Source organism: Nomascus leucogenys, chromosome 13, assembly GCF_006542625.1.
Source record: "Nomascus leucogenys isolate Asia chromosome 13, Asia_NLE_v1, whole genome shotgun sequence".
NCBI classification, from domain to species: domain Eukaryota; kingdom Metazoa; phylum Chordata; class Mammalia; order Primates; family Hylobatidae; genus Nomascus; species Nomascus leucogenys.
The window spans coordinates 19012516-19035424 of NC_044393.1; the positions used below are offsets into that span (position 1 = coordinate 19012516).

Sequence of the window (22909 nt, forward strand, 5' to 3'; positions counted from 1 at the left end):
TTTTTTCTCTGTTTCATGCATGAATGTTTGCAGGAAAAAAAAAAAAAAAACTCTGGTAATCCTGCAAATGTTTTCCTCTGGCTTGGAATAATATGCCTTAATGTGCAATTCTTATCACAGGGTTTGTTTTTTTCTAACATTTGTTATGAGTGTGTGGTTTTGGGTTTTGTTTTTGTTACCAGGCATCTAAGTGCTTTACATGTATCAGCTCATTTCATTACACTGGTTACTATCCAAGTAGCTGTGTATGGCCATAAATATTCCTTTGAATGTCCTTTGAAACCACTAAGAATTGCTGGAATCATAAGTTATAAGGTTCCCTGGAGCCCAGAATAACTCTTCCAGTTAAGCAGTTTTGGTAATTGCCTCTATATGAATGGACTTAATTTCTGGGCAATGGTGCTCTAGCTGTTTTAATTCTGGTGAACTGAAATATGTCAATTCAAAGAGATCTAAATCCAAAATTCAAAGGGTTACTAACTACAGCAATAGTGGCAGCACATCTAAAAAGATAAAAAAAATGTTCACAGGTGAGAATGGTCCACATCTTGGTTCTTGCAAGAATTTCCTAATTGGTCTCACCTTTTACAGTCTTTTGAAACTCCATTTTATCACTTTCCTAGTCAAAGTGTCTTCAGATACCCTATTAACAGGAGAATCAGGTTCAAACTCCTTATTTTCGAATTCAAAGTCTTCCAAAATCCAATCAACACCCACATCTGCTTCAGCCAACCTGAATAATGAAAACACATTTCTACCTTTCTGACTTTGCACCTGCCTGTAACATCCTTCCCCAGCCTTCCTGCATATCTGAGTCATTGCCTTCCTTTTCACAAATCCTTTAACGCTTTCCTGTACCACTTACCTAGCATTTGTCTTAGTATATCATTACCTTCATATGTGGAGGTCCTTTCTCCTACATTGCGTCATTATCGAATACTATTATTTGAAGCGCCTAGAGTAATGCTCTATACACATAAGGAATTAGAACAATTAGAACAGTACACATGCCATAAGTATTTGATAATGACAAATGTCATCTTCCCCTTTTAATATATAAGTTACTGAAAGCGGTGAATGCCTCATTTGGTTTTCATACTCTACACGTTAATGACACATGGTGACTATCTAATAAATGCTTCTTGGTTGGCATTAAATATTCATTATAAACAAATACTGATTCCAAATTGATATTTCTAGGGCATAAACATTTGAAAAGAATCATCTGCTTTTTCTTTATAGATCCATTTAAATTGATATTTTAAAATGTATCTCCATTTTCTTGCTGAAAAAAAGGTCAGAACAGCAAGCTTAGAGCACCAGAGAAATAATATATTCCACTAACTGATGAAGAAATATTTATCTGCCTCTTAGGTTTAAGGACCAAAGTATATCTTTTGTGATTCACTTTCCTATGTTCCTCATTACCATTATGCTACTGCCCTCTCTTGAAAAATGTATTTCCTCCACGGCTGTTCTTGGCTCTCCTTTTACCAATATAACTATACTGGAGTAGCTATCTTTCAAAATATATAGGCCTTGAGCCCTTCACCCAAGTTACACTGAGATCTGGTACTTTCATATCCTAAAATGTGGTCTGGCAGGGTGTTCTGAATGAATTTTCAGGCACCAGGAGTCTGTGCTTTTTGGCTCATTCCAAAAGAATCAAGAATGCCAATGGTTTCCAAAGATAAAAGGGGGCCCAACATCTGGATACAATAAGAAAAACTGCACAAACAATTAGGATTTAGTCTCCACTCTGGCAGGACAACCTTGAATTATTTTTGAAACTCTGAGAAAAACCTAAGTACCAAGATGTCTGCTCTTCTATTGTAAATCTCACCCACGAGGGAGCTACTGATAAAATGCACGGTGAACCACAGCGGTTATCTTTCGGGGATGGAAAAAAAATCCAGTCGGTAATAAATTCCACTGTATTAAGATAAGAGGCTGAAACTTTACAAAGAAGGCTCATGTGTATCTAAAGTCTAGCCCTCTTAAAAATCTGTCATCTTGTATTCTGAGCTATTTAACAGATTCTCAAAACACGTATCATCTTATTGCCAAGGAATTTAAAACACAGACACACACACACACACACACACACACACACACACACACACCACACAGAGCCTCCCTCTCTCTTCTCGGCACAATGGTAAAATGTTACTGAAACTGACAAGTGACCTTCCCTTAGCTCAACCATGTTCATGTCAGCACTCAGGCATTCTTGGGGTGGCACTTACAAAACACCATTAATACCAAGAGTAAAAACTAAAAGTAAAAACTAACTATCAAGAGAAAAGGAATTAGGAAGAAGAAAAGTAGCACTGGTTGAAGAAATGTTTAGGTCCAATGAAAAAAACACTCTCATACATTAAAAGACTTATTATAATACCTACCATTTTTGAGCATTTACACACTATTTTACACATACAAAGATCTCATATCATCTTGACAAAATTACAAAATAGGAATTTTCATACCCCATTTTTTCAGACCAGGAAACTAAGGTTCAAAAAAGAAAGAACTTGACCAAGGTCATGTAGTCTGTAAGACCCTGAGCGAAGTTTCAAGCCAAAGACACTGACGCTAAAAATCAATGTTCACTCCACTACTCCTTTGTCCTTCTCTTGCCCTTACTCAGAGATAGGGTTCCAACAAAATCAAATGTTTTCAGCTTTAGTTTTGGGGTGCATAACTGCATTAACGCTGTCTGAAACTCTCATATGATGCTGACTGTGAGTGGCAAGCATACACTAACACAATACTCTGATGATAGATGTTTAAATCCCGAAGGGATTAGAAATTGGACAGTAAGGCTACTGTGGTAAAAGAAGTGTTAAAATACTTGCAGTACTTTATGTCCTAATTACTGTACTTGCAAATGCCATAATCTGAGTCAGAGAGAATAAGACAGATAACACACAAGGGAGACAATGTTCTAACAACCCCTTTCAAACTGCAGATGGAAAGAAAATAGGCTCTGAGTCAAGAATTCCCATCTTATGCAGCTCTGAAATCAGTATCTGATGGACGGTGTTGAAGTAAAATCATTTTGACAACAGCCTAGCCTTTCACCTGATTTCAACATGAGGAAACTCACAGCAACAATAGGTGCCTTCATGAAACTTAGGACTTTCTGAGGAACTATAAACACATAATGTTTTTACCACAAAATACTATCTCAGTAATTTAACTAAAACATGTCTCTTAGTTGCCCTAACTTAATTATGTCATTATGCTTTAAAATTCTATTTCAAAGAGATTAATGTGGCTGTTGCTCTGGGAGAAAAATTAGAATCTTATGCACTAAGTACAAGTTTTAAAGAGGAATCATCATCTCACTCCCTTCAATTCACTGAATCTAATTTGAAGGCTTGGTCAGGGGAAACATTCCTTCAATTAGTAGTCCAAGTTCTGCCTCCCATTGACCTATTAAGCCTGGAGATGAGGAGGGGTGACCAGGGCTAGGCATCTCTTGCAAATGTGGTAAGGACAAGAAAACCATGACATTATCGCCAATGAATCCTGAGAGGAAGAACCGCCGCATGTCAAATCTTTAGTGGATGAGTACATGTTATTACAAGTGGCCATCCTTTGGCTTGTCATTTCCTCACACAGGGCAAAAGCATTTAACTGCTAAACTACAAATCTGTGCAAATCAAGCTACTTCAGTTGCTCCAAAATGTTTTTGTTATCTCTGCCTCTAAAAAAAAATTTTTTTTTTTGCTTTCAAACATATAATTTACTTTTTAAATATTTAATAATGTTGTAAAAGTTTGGATTCTTTCTACATCAAGTATAAAATTAATCCTTTTTATTTTATTTTGAGACAGTCTTGCTCTGTCACCCAGGCTGGAGTGTAGTGTACGACCTTGGCCCACTGCAATCTCCACCTCCCGGGTTCAAGCGATTCTCCTGCCTCAGCTTCCTTAGTAGCTGGGATTACAGGCACGCCCCACTACGCCCCGCTGATTTTTTGTATTTTTAGTAGAGATGGGGTTTCGCCATGCTGGTCAGGCTGGTCTCGAGCTCCTGACCTCAAGTGATCCACCCACCTCGGCCTCCCAAAGTGCTGAGATTACAGGCATGAGCCACGCATCCTGGACCGTTTTCATTTTAGCTCTAAATATTAACACCCTATTTCATAATGATCAAATAAAACAAGAAATTCTTCTCCTTTAAAAAAAATGGTTGCTTGAAAACGGATAATGGTGAAACTATTTTTCTGCATATTAAGATAAAAGAAAAATATATAATTTAATATAAAACAGAAAATATGTAAAAAATTCCATCATTTTCACAGTACTACCAATTGTATTCAGTGCCACCAATATATTACTTTGGATGACATATGTTAGTAATACCAAAATTAACAAAACCCACAACCACACAGTGACAATTTTAACAATTTAACAATTTTAACAAATCTCCTTCAGAAGCTAAAAGATCAAGTATCAAAAATTGGTAAAGAATAGACAAATGAAAGACAATTAGCAACTGATTGCCAATTGCATAGATTCCTGCACCAAACAATTAGAAAATACATTATTTTTAAGACACACAAAACACATTTAATGAAAATTAATAACATGATAGGCCACAATGTCTCAAAAAATAACAAAGAATTGATATAACACAGACCACATTCTTCAACTGCCATTCTATAAATTAAAAATTTTAAATAAGCAGTTTTTTAAAATCATACATTTGCTATTAAAAAACACTTCTGAATAACTCATGGGTTAAAAAATAAATGTGTATAGCACAAGCACTACAGACTGGAAAAAAATATTTACAACATACCACATATGAAAATGTATGGAATACAGCTAAAACAGAACTAAGAGAAAAAGTTACAATTTTGATTAAATGTATTAGTAAGCAAGAAAATTAAAAAGCTAACTATTCAAATTAAAAAAAGACAAAACAATATCAATTAAATATTTTTTTTTAATAAAACCTCTTAAACTAAAAATAGACCAAAACTTATTTAGCCTGTTAAGGGGTATCGACCAAATTCTGCTGCAAAATCAGACTCGATGGTAAAAAATCCCAAGAATTTTCTTTAAAGTGAGCAACAAGACAAGAATGTCCACTACCAGCTCTACTATGCAACACCGTATTGGAGGTCTTAATAAGAAAAAAAAACCTTGGCCAGGCTTGGTGGTTCACACCTGTAATCCCAGTACTTTGGGAGGTTGAGGAAAGAGGATTACCTGCACCCAGGAGTTCCAGACCAGCCTGGGCAACATAGGGAGATCTCATCTCTACAAAAAAAAAAAAAAAAAATCACGGGTGTGGTGGCACATGCCTGTGGTCCCAGCTACTCAGGTGGCTAAGGCAGGAGGATTGCTTGGCCCCAGGAATTCAAGGCTGCAGTGAGCTAGGATCGCACCACTGCATTCCAGAGTGAGATAGTGTCTCAAAAAAAAAAAAAAAAGAAGAAGAAGAAAATCGTATATAAAGATCAAAAGGAAAAACTATAATCATAATTCACAGACAATAAGACTGTCTCCATTTTCTTAAAAAGGAAATCTCCATAAACCGGTTACAATGAATAAAACAGTCCATAAATGCCTACAGTAGTTGTCTATACAAGAAAAATGTTAGAAACAAAAGTTTTTTACACTATGCCATTTGTAATAGCAACAAATAAGTATCTAAAAATAAATTTAACAAAAAGCTCTAAAACATCTTTGTGGGACAATTATAAAATTATCTAAGACTATAAAAGATAGACCAAACAGATTGAAAGATAAATAAACCACATTCATACATAGAAAGAATTAACATAGAGATGTCAATTCTGCCTAATTAATCTATGTATCCAATGCAATTAAGTCAAAATTCCAGTAGTATTTTATAAAATTTGATATACTGATCCTAAAATTTATATGGGAGAGGCCGGGTGCAGTGGCTCACGCCTGTAATCCCAGCACTTTGGGAGGCCAAGGTGGGCAGATCACGAGGTCAGGAGATTGAGACCACCCTGGCCAACACGGTGAAACCCTATCTCTACTAAAATACAAAACATTAGCCGGGCATGGTGGCGTGCGCCTGTAGTCCCAGCTACTTGGGAGGCTGAGACAGGGGAATCGCTTGAACCCAGGAGGCAGAGGTTGCAGTGAGCTGAGATCGCGCCACTGCACTCTAGCCTGGTGACAGAGCAAGACTCCATCTCAAAAACAAAACAAAACAAAATTTATATGGGAGAATAGTGATATAAATTTCAAGAAGTAATCTGTGATGAAAAGAAAAATAAGAAGGGGATGGGAAATCTATTGCAGACAAATGGTCAAAGAAGGACTGAGAAGGTGACAGGATCAAAGACCTGGATAGAGGGGGGAAGCAAGTCTTTCAGATGGAAAAATAAAACAGACTACTGGAGCTCATATTGTAAACAAAAACAAATTCCTGATCTATATCAGGAATATATATATTTTTACTGTAATTTACTGTAACATAAGCCTTAGTCCTGGCTCCCAACAACTTAACTTAAAAATATATATATATTTGTATGTATACATATATATATTTTTCAAGTCAATTCTACACAAGAATTATTAGATTTTTTAAAAAATTTATTGAATTATTCAAGTAAGGCCATTTTAGCTGATTACAGTTTAAAAACTATATGCATGGTACCATGCTACAGAAAAAGAACACCAATTGTGTCAATTCCACTGAGAAATCTGGGAAGGGAGAGAAAAAGTGACTATTTTGAGATGTTTTGGCTGACTTCTTATTTGAACTTTGCCAAGTATGAGGTATCCAATCTCCCAACTAAATAAAATAAAGACATTGCCCTAGTGTCACTGCGGTTACTTAAAATACACTTAAGAATGAATAAATAATGGTCTTGTTCTAGCATAAAGCCTACCTTTATATAAAGGGGATTTATGAACTCAAATGGGAACACAGTTATAACCCATTAACTTAATACAGAGCTCCCTCTGCTGGCCCAGAGAAAGCACAATGATCCTAACACTGACACAGACCCTCTCATGTCACTTCAATAATGTGTCCTGCTGTTTGGGGAGGTAAACAAGGTTATTCTAGAGCCCTTATTCAAAAACAAAAACAACAACAAAAACAAGAACATATCTAGACAAATAGAAGAAGCCTTCCAAAATCCCCAATCTAATATTTTATCCAGACACAGGTTTTCAAAGTAACGTGGACCATGGTTTGCCTCTTTCGTTCTCACATGTATGCTTGAGGCCACTTAAAATCAATCAAATCCCACCTTAATTCCTTCCCTCCAACTGCAATCTGACTCCTTCCTATGGATTCAGATATATACATCCAAAACAAATCCCCTCAGAGGTAACAATATCATTAGCTTATCAGAGGCATGCCCCCTCTGAAAACCATCTGTCCTTTCCTTCTGGAAATACTGAGGACATATGTAGAGTAACTGGTTATCAAAACAACCAGCAAGGAGAAGTACATTACTACAAGCTGAGATTTACCAACACATGATCTGTAACATAAGCCTTAGTCCCAGCTCCCAACACTTGATAAAGGGGCTCTGCTAGAAGTAGTATAATCTAATGATTCAGAACATAACCTCTGAAATCAAACATATCTGGGTTCAAATCTTGGCTTTTCTGTTACTCATTATATAATCACAAGCATGTTACTTAATCTCTGCAACTGCAATTGGATTTCAACTGCTATTAAACAGGGAGTGGTTCTATTTACCACACAGCATGGTTGTAATGATCAAAATATGTGAAATGCTTAAAGGATAAATGCTTAAAGGATAAATGCTTAAAGGACAGTGTGTGGTATATATTAAGTGCCTAATCACTAATAATTATTATTAGCAGTTATAACATCTATCCTATTGAGTATAACACATAAGTTACATATAATAAATAATTGGGAGGCCAGGCACAGTGGCTCATGCCTGTAATCCCAGCACTTTGGGAGGCAGAGGCAGGCGGATCACGAGGTCAGGAGTTTGAGACCAGCCTGACCAATATGGTGAAACCCCATCTCTACTAAAAACATAAAAATTAGCCGGGTGTGGTGGCATGCACTTGTAATACCAATCTCAGGAGGCTGAGGCAGGAGAATCGCTTGAACCCAGGAGGCAGAGGTTGCAATAAGCCGAGATCACACCACTGCACTCCAGCCTGGGCAACAGAGCAAGACTCCGTCTCAGAAAAAAATAAATAAACAAATAAATAATTGGGAAGTCCTAGCCAGAGGAACCAGGCAAAAGAAAGAAATAAAGTGCACTCAAATACGAAAAGAAGAAGTCAAACTATCTCTCTTTTCTGACAATATGATTCTATACCTAGAAAATCCTAAAGACTCTGCCAAAAGGCTACTAGAATTGATAAGCACCTTTAGTGAAGTTTCAGGATAAAAAAATGTACAAAAATCAGTAGCATTTCTATACATAAACAATGGCCAGGCTGACAGTGAAATCAAGAACACAATCCTACTTACAACAGCCACAAAGAAAATGAAATACCTAAGAATACAGGTAACCAAGGAAGTGAAGGATCTCTACGAGAACTACAAAACACTGCTGAAAGAAATCAGACACAACACAAATAAATGGAAAAACACTGTATGCTCATGGATAGGAAGAATCAATATAATTAAAATGCATATACTCTCCGAAGCAATTTACAGATTCCATACTATTCCTATAAAATTGCCAATGACATTCTTCACGGAACTAGAAAAAACTATTCTAAAATTTATATGGAACCAAAAAGAGCCCAAATAGCCACAGCAATCCTAAGTAAAAAGAACAAAGCCAGAGGCAGTGCACTACCTGACTTCAAACTATAAGACTATAGTAACCAGAATGCTATTCTGGTACAGGTACAACAACAGACACATAAACCAATGGAACAGAATAGGAAACTCAGAAATAAAGCTGCACACCTACAACCATCTGATCTTCGACAAGGCCAACAAAACAAACAATGGGTAAAGGACACCCTATTTAATAAATGGGATAACTGACTAGCCATATTAAAAAGACTGAAAGTGGATCCTTATCTTTCACCATATATAAAAATTAAGTGAAGATGGATTAAAGATTTAAATGTAAGACCTCAAACTATAAAAATCCAAAAAGAAAACCTAGGCGATACCCTTCACAACATCGGCCTTGGCAAAAAGTTTTTGGCCAAGTCCTCAAAAGCAATGGCAACAAAAGCAAAACTTGACAAGTGGGACCTAATTAAACTAAAGAGCTTCTGCACAACAGCAAAAGAAACTGTCGGCCAGGCGCAGTGGCTCACGCTTGTAATCCCAGCACTTTGGGAGGCCGAGGCGGGCGGATCATGAAGTCAGGAGATCGAGACCACGGTGAATCCCCGTCTCTACTAAAAATACAAAAAATTAGCCGGGCGTGGTGGCGGGCGCCTGTAGTTCCAGCTACTCGAAGAGGCTGAGGCAGGAGAATGGCGTGAACCCGGGAGGCGGAGCTTGCAGTGAGCCGAGATTGCGCCACTGCACTCCAGCCTGGGCGACAGAGCGAGACTCCGTCTCAAAAAAAAAAAAAGAAACTGTCAACAGTGTAAACAACCTACAGAAAGGGAGAAAATATTCACAAACGATACATTCAACAAAGGTCTAATATCTAGAATCTATAAAAAAAAAAAACTTACACAAATCAACAAGCAAAAAACAATTCCATTAAAAAATGGGCAAAGGACATGAACAGACACTTCTCAAAAGAAGACATACAAGTGGCCAACAAATATATCAAAAAATGTTCAGCATCATTAATCATCAGAGAAATCCAAATCCAAACCACAATGAGATAGATATCTCATACCCGTAAGAATGGCTATCACTAAAAAAAAGGTCAGAAAACAACAGATGCTCGTGAGGCTATGGACAAAAGGGAATGGTTATATACTGTTGGTAGGAATGTTAAGTTAGTTCAGCCACTGTGAAAAGCAGTTTGCTAATTTCTCAAAGAACTTAAAACAGCAATCCCATTCGACCCAGCAATCCCATTACTGGCTATATACCCAAAGGAAAATAAGTCATTCTACCAAAAACGCACATGCACTCATACGATGAGTTTACCACCACACTATTCACAATAGCAAAGACATGGAATCAACCTAGGTGCCCATCAATAGCAGACTGGATAAAGAAAATATGATACATATATGCCATGGAATACTATGCAACCATCCATGTAAGCAGCCATAACAAAAGCATGCAATTAGGCCAGGCGCAGTGGCTAACACCTGTAATCCCAGCACTTTGGGAGGCCATGGCAGGTGGATCATTTGAGGTCAGGAGTTCAAGACCAGCCTGGACGACATGGTGAAACCTTGTCTCTACTAAAAATACAAAAATTAGCCGGGTGTGGTGGTACACGCCTGTAATCCTAGCTACTCAGGAGGCTGAGGCAGGAGAATTGCTTGAACCTGGGAGGCAGAGGTTGCAGTGAACTGAGGTCGCGCCAACACACTCCAGCCTGGGCGACAGAGCAAGACTCCGTTAAAAAAATGCAATTATGTCCTTTGCAGCAACATGGATGGAGTTGGAGGCCATAATTCTAAGTGAACTAACACAGAAACAGAAAACCAAATACCGCATCTGTTCACTTAGTGGGAGCTAAACACTGAGCACACATGGATATAAACACGAGAATAACAGACATTGCAGACTACTAGAGGTGAGAGGGAGAAAGGGGACCATGGGTCGAAAAACTAGCTACTGGGTACTATGCTCATTACCTGGGTATAATATATTTATGCATCAAACCTGCACATGTACCCCCTGTATGTAAAATAAAAGTTGAAATTTTTAAAATAAATAAATGAATAAATACTTGTTTTGAACAAACAAAAGCCATCCCTGGATTCTCAGTGAAAGACAGCACCAGAATCACCATAACTATGATGAGTTTTCTATTATGGATCTAATGCCTATGAATATAATAGGCAACCAAAACAAATCAGAAGCTCTGTGGAATGAAGACAGCATAGACTCTGACGTGCTTTCTTTTTTTTGTTTGTTTGTTTTTTTGAGACAGAGTCTCGCTCTGTCACCCAGGCTGGAGTGCAGTGGCACGATTTTGGCTCACTGCAACTTCCACCTCCTGGGTTCAAGCTACTCTCCTGCCTCAGCCTTCCGAGTAGCTGGGACTACAGGCGCCCGCCACCATGCCCGGCTAATTTTTGTATTTTTAGTAGAGATGGGGTTTCACCATATTGGCCAGGCTGGTCTTGATCTTCTGACCCCTGTGATCTGCCCGCCATGGCCTCCCAAAGTGCTGGGATTACAGGCGTGAGCTACTGCACCCGGCCAACTCTGAAGCGCTTTCAATTTCCAGCTCCACCACTTACTAGCCATGTGACCATGAACAAGTAACAATCTCTCTGAACCTGTTCCTTTATAGAGAAAGTGGAGAAACATCATCTCTGTAGACAGTTAAGATAACGGAATGAGCTGAAGTGCTAAGGTCTCCCCTCCTGTTATAAACACACAGAAACTCAAGACTTAAAAAACAAACAAACAAACAAAAAAACAACCCACAGTGCTCAGAACCAGAAAACAAAAACTTCCAGATGCCAAAAGCAGGAAAGAAACCCACAGCACTGAGCCGAGTGGCCTACTGGGAAAACCAAATCACAAGGACTTTAGCTTTAAGGCTGATGTGCAAATAGCAATCAGGATAAGGCAGAAGGCAAGACAAACCTCTAAAGGGGGAAGCCAGAACTCAATTCCCAGCATAAAGATAGGAGCCAGGACAATACTGCCCAGAAGCCTGAGAAGATGGCTTACAAATGGCTTCTGCTTAGGTAGGTAAGAGGTGGAAAAAATCAACTTCTAGAAATACAATTCCCTTGGCTGTACCACAAGTACAATGTGGAACTGAGAAATAATCTAAAGACTGCTCTAGAAAGAAATACCCCATAGGGCCCTAGGGATGCCTGTACAACCCAAGGAATACAAAGGACCTCCAAGCAAGACAATTCTCACCAAACATAAGCTCAAAAACAAAAATTATAACGTGTAAGAAGAAATGTAACAATATGAGAGATAACAAACACAATAAACAGAAAAATTAGACCCAAAAAACACAAAATAATAGCATGATCTGAAAGTTTTTTTTTTAAAAGAGAAATTGAAATCTTCAAAGAGATAAACAGAAAAAATCTGTAAGACAAGCCCAGAGCAGCGGTATGCACCTGTAGTCCCAGCTGCTTGGGAGACTGAGGTAGGAGGATGATGAGCCCAGGAGTTCAAGACCTGCCTGGGCAACATAGCAAGACCCCATTTCTGGGAATACATACATACATACATACATACATACATACATCCGAAACAAAATGAAACAAAAATGAAATTAAAAAGGAGAAAAAGAAATCCCAGAAAAAAAATAATAATAGAGAAACCAAAGAGAATATTCCAAAACTGAATAAAGTCCTGGGTCCTTAGATTGAAAAGTACAGAGCCAGAAGAAGCGGTATTAGAAGGAAGAAAAAAAAATCCAACATAGAGACAATAAGTTAAAACAGAAAATATTCAGGAAAATGAAAAAAAGAGAAAAAAGTAAATCATCTACAAAAGAACAATATTGACAACAGAATTTCCATCACCATCAACAGATACCAGAAAATATCAAAATGATCTCTTCAAAGCACAAAGAGAAAATAAGAGTCAACTTAGAAATCCATGCCTCAGTAAACTATATTCAAAAAAGAGAAAAAAATTAAGACTTTTATTAACCATACAAATTATAAAAGTTTGCTACCCATTACACCCTACTGAAAGGAGAAGAAAAATGAGCCCATAAGACAAAGTATAAGCTTAAAGAAGCAAAGGTAAGCAAACATATCAGTAGCTCACTATGTTCATAAATTGTATTGACTCTAAATAATGATTATAGTAGCTAACGTGTTTTTTTTTTTTTTTGAGACGGAGTCTCGCTCTGTCGCCCAGGCTGGAGTGCAGTGGCGCGATCTTGGTTCACTGCAACCTCCGCCTCCCAGGTTCACGCCATTCTCCTGCCTTAGCCTCCCAAGTAGCTGGGACTACAGGTGCCCACCACCATGTCCGGCTAATTTTTTGTATTTTGTTTAGTAGAGACGGGTTTTCACTGTGTTAGCCAGGATGGTCTCGATCTCCTGACCTCGTGATCCACCTGCCTCGGCCTCCCAAAGTGCTGGGATTACAGGCATGAGCCACAGCGCCCAGCCGCTAATGGTTTTTAAAAATCTGGTGAACCAAAGCAATAGACAACAATAACAAAATATGAGAGAGGCAGTTTGAAAAAAAGGCAAAGTGTCTTAAATCCTTTTTCTTATTCAGGAAGAGGAGAGAGATATTGATTAACTTTGAAATTTATTAGGAAAGTAGAAATTTAAGTAAGCATATACTTATGCATACACTTTGCCAGTTGGTAGAAGAGAGTGGGAAGAGGGGATTAAGGTAAGGAAAAGGAAGTGATGGTGGTGAGGACTCAATCAATCCAACAGAAGGAAAGAAAGGAGGCTGGGCATGGTGGCTCATGCCTGTAATCCCAGCACTTTGGGAGGACAAGGCAGGCGGATCATGAGGTCAAGAGTTCGAGACCAGCCTGACCAACATAGTGAAACCTCGTCTCTACTAAAAATACAAAAAAAAATTAGCTGGGTGTAGTGGCGCGTGCCTGTAATCCCAGCTACTTGGGAGGCTGGGGCAGGAGGATCGCTTGAACCCGGGAGGTGGAGGTTGCAGTGAGCCAAGATCGCACCACTGCATTCCAGCCTGGGCGACAGGGCAAGACTCCGTCTCGAAAAAAAAAAAAAAAGAATAAAAAAGGAGAAAGAAAGAATTTCATGACAAAAATATCAAAAGCAATTCCAACAAAAGCAAAAATTGACACATGGAATCTAATTAAAGAGTCTCTGCACAGCAAAAGAAACTATCATCAGAGTGAACAGACAACCTACAGAAAGGGAGAAAACTTTTGCAATCTACCCATCTGACAAAAGTCTAATATCCAGAATCTACAAGGAACTTAAACAAATTTACAAGAAAAAAAAAAATCCATGAAAAATTGGGCAAAGGACACGAACAGACATTTCTTAAAAGATTATTAATTTTTTATTTTTATTTTTAAGGCTAGTCAAGTGAAACAGTGGGAGTGGAGAAAAACAAAGAAAAAATTGGTTGTGGCCAGGCACAGTGGCTCATGACTTTTAATCCCAGCACTTGGGGAGGCCAAGATGGGGGGATCACTTGAGGTCAAGAGTTCAAGACCAGCCTGGCCAACATGGTGAAACCCCACCTCTACTAAAAATACAAAAATTAGCCAGGCATGGTGGCACATGCCTGTAATCCCAGCTACACAGGAAGCTGAGGCAGGAGAATCACTTGAACTCAGGAGGCAGAGGTTGCAGTGAGCCAAGATCACACCACTGCACTCCAGCCTGGGCGAAAGAGCAAGACTCCACCACAAAAAAAAAAAAGAAAAAGCTGGTTGTGATCAATTAGTTGTAAAAACCACTGCACTCAGACTAACCAACAGTTATCATTTTTTTAAAGACATTTTTAGAGGCCGGGAACAGTGGCTCAACCTGTAATCCCACACTTTGGGAGGCTGAGGCGGGCAGATCATGTGAGGTCAGGAGTTTGAGACCAGCCTGGCCAACATGGTGAAACCTCATCTCTACTAAAAATACAAAAAAATTAGCCGGGGTGTGGCGGCACATGCCTGTAGTCGCAGCTACTCAGGCGGCTGAGGCAGGAGAAACACTTGAACCCGGGAGGTGGAGGTTGCTGTGAGCCAAGATCGCACCATTGCACTCCAAGCCTGGGCGACAGAGTGAGACTCTTGTTTCCAAAAAAAAAAAAAAAATTTAGAGACGTTTTAGGTTCACAGCAAAACTGAGAGGAAGGTAAGGAGGGTTCCCGTATCCCATATACTCCCTGCCACACATGCATAGCCTCCCTTAACATTTATAATTTTAATTTCCAAGGATAAACATTTCATAGAGGTTTAAATAAGGAACTAAATGAAAGTCTATCTATTTTCACAAATTTTAACCTCTAGAAATTTCAGTTCTGTAAGTCATGAATTACACAATTTTTATAAATGTGTTGATTATTAGAGGAATAAGGGACAATGAAAATAAACAAGTTTAGTAATTATTTAATTTTACTGATTAGGGCACTGAGACCCATAGGAGGAAAGTGAATTATCTAACACCACATAGATCAGTATCTGAGCCCAGGCTTGTACCTGGTCCAATATTAAATATTAAATCAGGCCAGGAGAGGTGGCTCACACCTCTAATTCCAGCACTTTGGGAGGCCAAGGCAGGATGATCACTGAAGACCAGGAGCCCAAAGCATAGCAAGACCCTGTCTCTACAAAAAATTTAAAAATTAGCTGGGCACACCTATACATACTCCCAGCTACTTGGGAGACTGAGGTGGGAGGATAGCTTGAGCCCAGGAGATCAAGGTTACAGTGAGCTGATCATACCTCTGTACGCTAACCTGGGCAAGAATAAGACCCTATCTGTTAAAAATAAATAAATAAATAAATACTTAAAGTCAATTATAAAGAAATGGTATGATGACTGAGGTTTACTTTAATTCATTTTACTATTTTCTACAGTTATTATCAGAAAAAAAAAATCTTGCCCAAAATACCACTGATATCATAGCATGTCCTATAAATCAGGACTTTGAAGCCTGCATTACCTTAAGAATCTTTTTTTCCCCTTCCTCCTCTCGCTGTTTTTTATGGCCTTAAAAATGAATACTTTTACAAAGTGTTTACTATTTGCTTTTTGGTGAGGTGGGGCTGAAATAAGATGGGCAGTGAGTTGATCATTGCTGAAGCTGAGTAATATAGGTCTAGAGGGGTCATTATATTATTCTGTGTAAATGTATGTAAATTTTAATTTTCCATAATGATAAATTTAAGTAACTCCTAAAACAATAAGGAATTTTTAAAAATCTCAAAATAAGTGGCAAATCTGTCAAATCTGTAATCCAAAAAGGAGAATTACAAAACCTGCAACAGACTGTGAACAAATTGTATTTAATGTTACTCAGACTGTGACTGCTTAGGTTTTTAAATAGTTCTCTTCATGATAATAATAAAAGATGCATGTTTCTCATTAGACATGCTAAAACTATCCAAGTTCAGAAACTGAAAAGAATAAACAACTCATTGAATTAGCATTTGAATTACGAAAATCACATTTGGAAAAAAATTAATTCTTTAAATAAAAATGGGCACATTTTCAATTTCCCTAACATGTGCATGCACAACACACGCTAACAGGTCGGCCTAGTTGTGTTACACAGTGATTATAATCGTCTACATAATTAAACCCCTTAAGACAAGTAGACGATTTAGTACTCAGAGTCAATGAAAAGAACTAGAGGTCAGTAGCTCATTACTGCAAAACGAACATTCTTAACAAATCATACTGGCTACTTTTAAAACAGGAGGGGAGGAGAAGGGCAATCTAGTACATGGCATTTAGTTGATAATTTGTATATTACCAAACATGGGATTTCTAGAGTGCCTTAATCTTGAGTTTAGGGGATGAAACATAAAGCACCATGAGCACTGAATGACACAAGAATTTCACTCTAAGATAGGAGCTGAACACAAGGTGTTAGGCCTAGTCACAGGCAAAAAAGGATCAGCCAGATATGGAGAGAAACAGAGATGAGTTTAAACTAGAAGAAACTGGATAGAACTTTTCAACTTGTACAGTCATCTTTCATTGACTGACAGTGTTGGTAAACTTGGGTTAGACCCAAACTGTCATGAAAATAAACTGAAGATGTATGTACAGTAAATAACTCAGAATGTCATTACACCTTGACAGGAATTATGCATCAAACAATGCATGTGCTTGCCTCCAAAGATCAAGGTAAGGAAGGAAAATAATGACAACATTCAATGAGAAAATGGCTGTTCTGGTTCAAAAGCAAAATCCTTTCTCACCGTCAATGCTTTCTTCACTTTGACTCCACAGGCCAGCTTTCCCCCTCCCCAAACCTCCCGCCCCCATTGCAAACCTCCAAGTTTTCTACTCCTTTGGTTGTGACAAAAGAAAGAACTCAAAGCTAAGCCTGCATGAACCATGAGAATCTGCCTTCTCTGAAATATGTATGCTTGGTCTAATAAGTCAGTGGATTTACTCAAAGCCTTACTTTTCATAGTTCCTTCCTCTTCTTCATCTTCTGCATTGATCACCATGGTGCCCAGCTGTGACGGCAACGTGTCATCGTGCTCAATCATAGTATTGGCTCCATCAGTCATGGTGCTGGCTACTCGGACAGTGCCCATCTCATCACCCACTGCTCGAACCATCGTGCCAGAATCCATTTCATCCTCTTCCTGTAAAAGGATACGATCTCAAATTGGGGCTAATTTGACAAAAGACTGAGTTTTCTGAATACTACTACTTATCTTAGTGAAAATATTTTGAGATTTAACGCTTATTCAGGTCCTAAACTCACCTTCCAGAAATGAAAGCACTGTTACTTAAGCAAAGAAGACAAATTTTTCCATGTGATAATAAGCAGTGTATCTAACCCTAAAGGAATTCTTCCTCCACTCTTCTTAATAGAGTTTTGCAACAAAGATCTAAGAAACTCATGTGAACATCTTTGGAATCTCAGGGTTGTGAGGAAGTCTATAAATGTAAAAGCTACATGTTAAGTATGGATCCCAGATTCCTCAAAAGGATATGAAAAGCCAAGTCCCAGACCTGAGCATTCTCTCTCTCTAAAATAAAAAGTTAAATTGAGTAAAAGACAGGGGGGCAAAAGAGGAAAATTGAAAAGTGTTTTAGGAAGCACTGGGAGAAGAACAAGCACAGATACAGCAACCCTCTAGCATGTGTTGGTCCAGGTTAGGACATAGTTATGCTGGAAGAGTCTCCAGCTGCAAGTTGATCCAGTATCTCCTACTCATCTTACCTGGTTTGGCAATCATAAAATAACAAGCATCAATGCCTGAGGCCCACAGCAATGGCTGCCACTCACTGAGTTTTCTTCATCGTCCTGGTCCACTTCCCGCTGCTGGGATTCCTGGCGTTTCAGTTTCACATCCATGGCTTCATTAATTAAGTCTCGCAGTATTGACACTCCTTTGGCACTCTTGACAAATGGGTGCTTAAAGAACAAAGTAGAAAATACTGGAGACAGTTTATATGGTGACAGTGCCAAAACAGTACCTGGAACACAGTAGGTACTGGATAACATGTGTTGAATCAATCAATGAATTTGATCTTTCTCTTTGTGCTTCCGACAACAGCTAAACCACACTCTCTTTATAACTCTGAGCAGAGCAAATTCAGTCTTTGCCTATCTTTTTCAGCCTGGCTGAAATGCCTATGCCATTTCTCTCTGTCAAATCTAGCGATTCTCAATAGGGAGTATCATCTCCCGGAGGAAGTTGTGTAAACATGTTGGGAACATGTTATAGCTGTCACAATGTTTGGTGAGCACAAATGGCATGGGACACTAGCAGTTTTGCAAAGTACAGAACTGTCCTGTACGACCATGAACTGTGGCAGATTCTGCACATTTTTCAAATGTCTCAGGGTGTGTACACACCTTAGTAGATAATACCAAAAAAATGTTTTCAAGAGATACGCAAAAAGGTCAGTGATTTGGGAGGTGATTTTAGAGAGGGGAGCTTAATGGAATAAAGAAATTATTTAGAAATCACTGAAAAATCTACTCATCTGACTTATTCTTTCTATGGTAGCATTTCCAACTACACATTTAGGTAAAAAGGATTTTAGTGCAAAAATGCAGTTGCTGCAGACATACTAAAACTGATCATATATATGTAACAGATTTTGACCCAAATATTATTCAATCACCAGACACTTGAAATAAAGGGGTATTGTTGAATTTCATTAATAAAAATTGCTTTATAAGTTTTTAATATTAATACCATCATATGTTTTTATTGTTTGTATTTGTAGCACGTGGTAAGAAATCTATGCTGTGAAAGTTACATATGGAAATTCTTTTTGGGGAATTGCCTGTTGTCTTCCAAACTTATTCCAATATTGTCCCCATTGTTTCTTGGCAATCCATTCTCTGTTCTCCATCACCCATCAAAGAATGCAAGTTCCAAGTAAGAACTCCAGAGATGGAAAATATACCTCAAAATGTGGTCGGATTGCAACACAGGAGATACATTTCCATAACATTTTGTCACTATCCCATCCAGGTTTGGCAATCCACTTAGAAATAAGACCCAGCTCATTTGCAATAATACCATATTGCCTTGTTCTTTCCACTTAGAAAATCTGTAAGATCATATCCCACCTTCTGTAATGAGACAAATAAATCTGGCCTGTTATTATTTAACATCAGTTTCATGTTAGTGTCCACCCATTCTTTTTACTGTATTTCTTAAATGGCGTAGTTTCTGATTTTCTTTTTTTCTTTTTTCTTTTTTTTTTTGAGATGGAGTCTTGCTCTGTTGCCCAGGCTGGAGTGCAGTGGCACAATCTCAGCTCACTGTAACCTCTGCCTCCCGGGTTCAAGTGCTTCTCCTGCCTCAGCCTCCTGCTGGGATTACAGGCATGTGCCACCATGCCCAGCTAATTTCTGTATTTTTTTTGTAGAGATGGGGATTCAGCATGTTGGCCAGGCTGGTCTCAAACTCCTGACCTCAAGTGATCCGCCTGCCTCAGCCTCCCAAAGTGCTGGGATTACAGGCATGAGCCACTGCACCTAGCTAGTTTCTGATTTTCTTACAGCTCTTGTATCTAAACTCATTCATGAAGCCAGGCACAGGTATCTATTTCATTATGTCTGCAAACTGGGTCAGGCTGAAGTATCCACACGTTGAAAGCCATATTATTTCATTACAAATTATCTTTACTTTTCTCCATCACATCATAGACAATATTGATTCTTTTTAAATTATGGGCATAAAAAGGTTTTATTATATGTGAGTTTCATTCCAGAAAAGTAATGAGAGTTTTTAAATATATATGTTGGTTATTAAAAGGGGGCACTGAGTCTGAAATGGGTCTGAAATGGCTGCAAACGGTTGGCCCAGCCCAATTATAATAGCTGATATTTATCACATTCATACCATACTGTCTTCAATACACGTGAACATTGTTCAAAGTAACACACATTATATCATTTAATCATCACAACACATGAGGCAGGTACTATATCCCCATTTTATAGATCACAAAACTAAAAGAACAGAGAGGTTAAGTTACTTGCCCAAGATCACAAAGCTAGTAAATTGGGAGCCAGGATTCAAACCTGGGCAATCTGACCAGGATCCAAGCTCCTAACCACTAAGCGTACTGCCTGCCACATCCCACCTGTCCTTCAAGGACCAGGCCTAGAAGCTACCTCCTCCAGGAAAGCACTTTTTGCATCTCCAGTCCAAAGAGGCCTTCTCCCACCCTGAACTACAACAGTACCCACCACTGATCTTAATTCTTTGTCACACTTGGGTAGACTTGATGGTACCCCTACTTTGGAATAAAAAAGGCTCAAGTTCTAATATTGACTGTGCTATTTACCAGCTGAGTGACCCGAAATGAGTAAACCTCCCTAAGCTTCTATTTTTTCATCTATAATACTGAAATAATACCCACCCTTCACAGGGTCTATGTGATGATTAAACGGCACATGTGCAAAGCATGTGGCACACAGCAGGTACTCACTAAATGTCAGTTCCCTTTCTCTAATCCCATACTGCCCTGTATTTTCTTGCATTATTGTCTTGTTCGATGATTTAACATTCTTTTCTACTCAAATAGATTCAAACCTCCCTAGAGGTAGGGAATGTCTTAAACTTCTTTTACTTTGTTTTTTGAGATAGCGTCTCACTCTGTTGCTCAGGCTGGAATGCAGCAGCGCAATCATGCCTCACTGCGGCCTCAACCTCCTGGGATCAAGAGATTCTCCCACCTCCCACCTCAGCCTTCCAGGTAGCTGGAACTACAGGCATATGCCACCACACCTGGCTAATTTTTTGCATTCTTTTTGTAGAGACATGGTTTCACCATGCTGGCTGGCCTCAAACTCCTGGGCTCAAGCAATATACCTGCCTCAGCCTCCCAAAGTGCTGGGATTACAGGCGTGAGCCACTGCACCCAGCCTGCCTCATACTTCTTTACTATCTCCACGTAGGTCACCTCATGGCATCTTTTGGTCAGCATGTAAATGAAATTGAGCGAGGCGGCGTCACAAGGTGATTCATACCTGCAGGAGCTGAGTGGCTGTGGCTCTCTGCTCAGGGCTCTTTACAAGACACTGTTTCACAAAATCTGTAAAGTTATCTGACCATAGCTCTGGTTTTCGGAATGTGGGAGGAGGATTTGTAGGAATCATGAAGATTGCCTGGTTAGAACAAACAAACAAACAAAAAGATAAGGTAAAATAAAAGTAATGCTCCAATAAAAAATACACCTGGAATTACATTTGAAGCTTAGTAAATGATTTTTCACTTATCCACTGAGAAGCTCACCCAAATTCCAACAAAAGTCTAAGCATCTGATGGCTAAAGAACCTGATGTACCTCCCTCTCTCCTTTTCCCTCTCTCATATATGGGTCTTGTTCCCTAAACCTCACAACATCAATCAAGCTTTTTTATTTTTATTATTTTGGTAACCACAGTACATTGCCTTTCAAAGTAGAAAGGCGAGTCCTAAGAGTATCTACATCCTAAAGATAACCTTGGTCCCATAGTTGTCAAGTTTCCCTGCCTCTTAAAAGTTATTACCACCCCCAGATGTCAGCAGCAACTACACAATAAGGTCATCAACTGGAAGTCCCAAAAATCACAATGGGGTCATTAACTTCCAAACTAAGCTAAATCAACATATGTGTGCTGGGGAAAAATTAAAAATTGGCCCACTATGTTGCAGTTACATTCTACTATGTCCAAAAATAAGACTATTATTTATTAAATTTCCAATTTTGAAAAAGCCATGTTTTGTGAAAAGTAAAACACTATACAAATAAGCAACTTAAATTATATTCTTTAAATCTAAAATTGTAACTAGTAAATCTCCTCACTCCTTCTCCCAAAAAAGAGGGAGGACTTATCTTGGGAACATGAATTTTTGTGTCTTTTAATAGGAGAATTAATTAATCAGAGAAGAGGAAGAACTGGGGTGAGGAAGGATGGAAAGGACCACAGAGCCCCTGAGGAAGGCAGGGTTGGCAGGGGGGTGTATTACAACAGTGCTGTAATGAAGGGTTGTGGGACAGTTAAGCCTGGAAACTGCTTAGGGTGTCAGCACTGGAAGAGCTTCACTGGAGATGCATTCTATGGGCCCTTAACATTCTAGAAGGAGATAGAGGTTGGAGAGTACACAGCCTCCAGATGAAGAGAATCTGGGGATCTACAAACCAGAACTTACAAATTCAAACACCTATAGGGGCCAGGTAGAAGAAAGACAAAAAATGAACAAGGCTGGGTTTCAGTGATATGCGTTCAAAAATACAGTTTGCTTTCTTCTTAACACTACGTTCAAAAATACAGTTTGCTTTCTTCTTAACACTATTATAAGAAAAACATTAGAGAAACACTGTAATAAGTGGCAGCTAATACTTGGTGACACAACAGGGAATCATGGAGACTGATAAAGTAGAAAGTTCATACTCTGTATAAAGGAGACAACCACTACTCAGCCCTAGTGAATGTTGACATGTTAAAATGTGGTTGTCTAAACTATTCAGTGAGTGAGTGAGAGAGAGAGAGAGTAGCACAAATCAAACTAAACATTTCTATGGCCTATGTCCTGCCAGAGGGCTATCAATACACAACCTCTGGAATGGAGAGGGGTGGAACACACTTAAATTAATTAATGACTACAACTAGAGTCAGTAGAGGTGTATCATCTATACTGACACTTACGAATTACACATAATTCATTTATTGTTTGCAAC

At 38.7% G+C, this 22909-nt stretch overlaps 1 protein-coding gene across 1 annotated transcript in view; it reads right to left on the bottom strand.

Annotated features, from left to right (window-relative positions):
• The window catches only part of STK4 (serine/threonine kinase 4), a 116549-nt gene that overhangs the window by 64556 nt on the left and 29084 nt on the right, over positions 1–22909 (bottom strand). Inside the window, exons 7-9 of the mRNA XM_003253617.4 lie at positions 21217–21354; positions 18007–18135; positions 17170–17356 (exon numbers count right to left, since the gene is read on the bottom strand). Coding sequence (XP_003253665.1) covers positions 17170–17356; positions 18007–18135; positions 21217–21354 — 454 coding nt within the window. The remainder of the gene's footprint in view (positions 1–17169; positions 17357–18006; positions 18136–21216; positions 21355–22909) is intronic.